Source organism: Acanthisitta chloris, unplaced genomic scaffold (assembly GCF_000695815.1).
Source record: "Acanthisitta chloris isolate BGI_N310 unplaced genomic scaffold, ASM69581v1 scaffold24572, whole genome shotgun sequence".
Lineage (NCBI taxonomy): Eukaryota > Metazoa > Chordata > Aves > Passeriformes > Acanthisittidae > Acanthisitta > Acanthisitta chloris.
Window position 1 is genome coordinate 393 of NW_008659119.1, and position 2,357 is coordinate 2,749.

At 62.4% G+C, this 2,357-nt stretch overlaps 1 protein-coding gene across 1 annotated transcript in view; it reads right to left on the reverse strand.

The window, feature by feature from the left end:
* Nucleotide 1: 1 nt before the first annotated feature.
* The window catches only part of LOC103797098 (protein FAM131A-like), a 2,459-nt gene continuing 103 nt past the window's right edge, over nucleotides 2-2,357 (reverse strand). Inside the window, 6 exon segments of the mRNA XM_009069295.1 lie at nucleotides 2-323; nucleotides 325-424; nucleotides 759-887; nucleotides 1,099-1,281; nucleotides 1,539-1,632; nucleotides 2,347-2,357. The exon segment at nucleotides 2,347-2,357 is cut by the window's right edge and continues 103 nt beyond it. Of these exon segments, the coding sequence (XP_009067543.1) occupies nucleotides 2-323; nucleotides 325-424; nucleotides 759-887; nucleotides 1,099-1,281; nucleotides 1,539-1,608 (804 nt within the window). The 5' untranslated portion in view covers nucleotides 1,609-1,632; nucleotides 2,347-2,357.

Genomic DNA, 2,357 nt, shown 5'->3' on the forward strand with positions numbered 1-2,357 from the left:
ATCAGGGCTCTTCGGCCTCCTCTTCCTCCTCCAGCGATGCCACCCCGGAGGAGGCGACGTCGGAGACTTTCCGGCGGAGTGGGAAGTCCTTGCTCAGCACCACCTCGTCCTCCGCGGGGGAGAGGCAGGCTTCGGCGTAGGACACGGAGTAGAGGGAGGCCTGGCACCGGAGCCGTGCCAGGCCCCGCAAGGCACTTTGGCTGGCTGGGGGCGGCAGCTCGGGCAGCAGCAGGTCCTCGCCCCCCCGGGAGCCCAGCAGTTTGGCAGTGAGTTCGGAGGGGGACACCATCTCCAGGCTGCAGAGGCTGGAGCAGAGAGAAAAAACTCTCAGGCTCGCAGGAGCCATGCCGCATGCCCAGCTGACACAGGTGGCCCTGCAGCAGGTCTCGCAGCAGTGCGCTGGCAGGCATCGTGCCAGTCAGCTCTGTGGAGAACCAGGATGCCTGGGTCAGTCTAGGGCTAAGGGCACCAGGATGTCAGCTGTCCCTCGCCCTGTGCCCCCTTTGCCCACAAATTGCTGTGTGCGTGGCTCTAGTGACCACCATAGGAAAGGCAAAACATGCTCTGGCACCAGGGAGGATGCCACATTGAAGGGCGTTCCCTCCCTTGGCACAGGCACTGCTTGTCAGGGTGCCAGGCAGGGCACCACACGGTAACAGGGTGGCCAGGCTGGGGAAAGTTCTAGGCAGCAGGCAGCCTGCTCCTTCAACCCTCAGCAGCGGGACACCCACACCTTGCCCGCTCCCCATGGCGCTTACCAGTGGGCTGGGAGCTCTCTGTGGAGGGCATGAAGTCCTCATCGTAGGACTCATCATTGGAGTCATCTCCATCCACCGAGGACCAGGCTCGCAGCTTGGCCTCAGCGATGGCAAACTGCTCCGCCACGCCTGGCATGGGACAGGCACGGGTCAAACATATGCAGGGAGACAGCCCAAAAATCCCCCTGCCCCAACACCTCTATGCCCTGTGGTGCCATGGCATGGATGGGTGGATGGAGAGACGGATGGATGGATGCATGGATGGATCAGGACCAGCACACCCCACCGCCACTGGCCGCAGCAGGAACATGCCCTGCTGGCCATGCCCCACGGTACCCACCAGCAGCGAATCGTGCCTCCTGCTCGCCCTCGCTCAAGTGGCAGTAGGAGCTGAAGGCGCTCTCCAGGGCAGCAGGTGACTCCACTGGCTTACACCAGCCCTTCCACTCGATGAGGTGAGCGACACGGCCCTGCGCCATGGCCGTCGGCTTTGTCACGTGCTCCTTCACCACCTGCGAGATTCCTGTGGGATGTGCCCACACATTAGCGTCCCCTGGGCATCAAAAGTCCCCACCACAGAGCCAATGACCCTGGGACCTAGCATCCCCCACCTCCAGCCCACTGGACCTGGCACCCCTATGCCTTCCTCTTTGGGTGCCACCAGGGACCACTTAAGTCCCCCAGACTCCAGAAGAGTGAACCCCAAGCCCTTCTGCAAGAGGCCCAGACCCCTCACCCCAGGAGATCCCCCTTCCGAGATGCCCCTGGGTGAGCAGTTACCGTGCAGCGAGGAGCGGGCCAGGGCAGCGATCTCCTGGATGGTCAGCGCGCGCCGTGACTTGGGCAGCATCTCGACAGTGTCCTCAACATTGACCTGCCAGAGTGGGCAGCAGTGTAACAGCCACCAGCACCGCTCCCCTCCCGGGAGCCTCATGCCCCAGGAGGAGGCATAGCTGAGGTTGGCACCCACCCCACAGGGCCTGGCATGTCTATGCACACACGTGTGTTACAAGCATATGTGTGTGCAGGGTCACAGCCCCCACCCACAGACCAGTGGGTACACATACCCATACTCCCATGCTACTAGTACACAATGTATGTACACATACGCAAATGTGTGAGCTGACCTAAAACACACCCCTGCAGACACACACATGCCTGCTATGCACACATGTGAACTCACTGCACACGCATGTGCAGCTGCGCACTTGCACACACGTGTACATGCCCTGTGGTGCTACTGAGTCCTCCCCAGTTGTGCACACACATGCACGTGTAAAGCCACTGCAGCCAGGCTCCCGGTGCCCACGCCACGCCAGGATGACCCGCTGCATGACCCCATTGCTATCCTGGCCATGCCAGGCCCTGAGCCCATGGCCACGGGGGAAGCGATGTGGGATTTGGAGGCGCGCAACAAATTGCATTGCCATGGCAACGAGGCACCGTGGACTGATTTCTCCCAGGATACAGCCCGGCTCACGGCTGACGTCAGAGCAGCCCCCAGCCCCTCCACGACCGGGACTGGTGCCCCTCCATGGGGTACCGGCACACGGATACCTCGGCAGAGCACGGCTGGACTCGGTGGTACCTGGAGGAAGT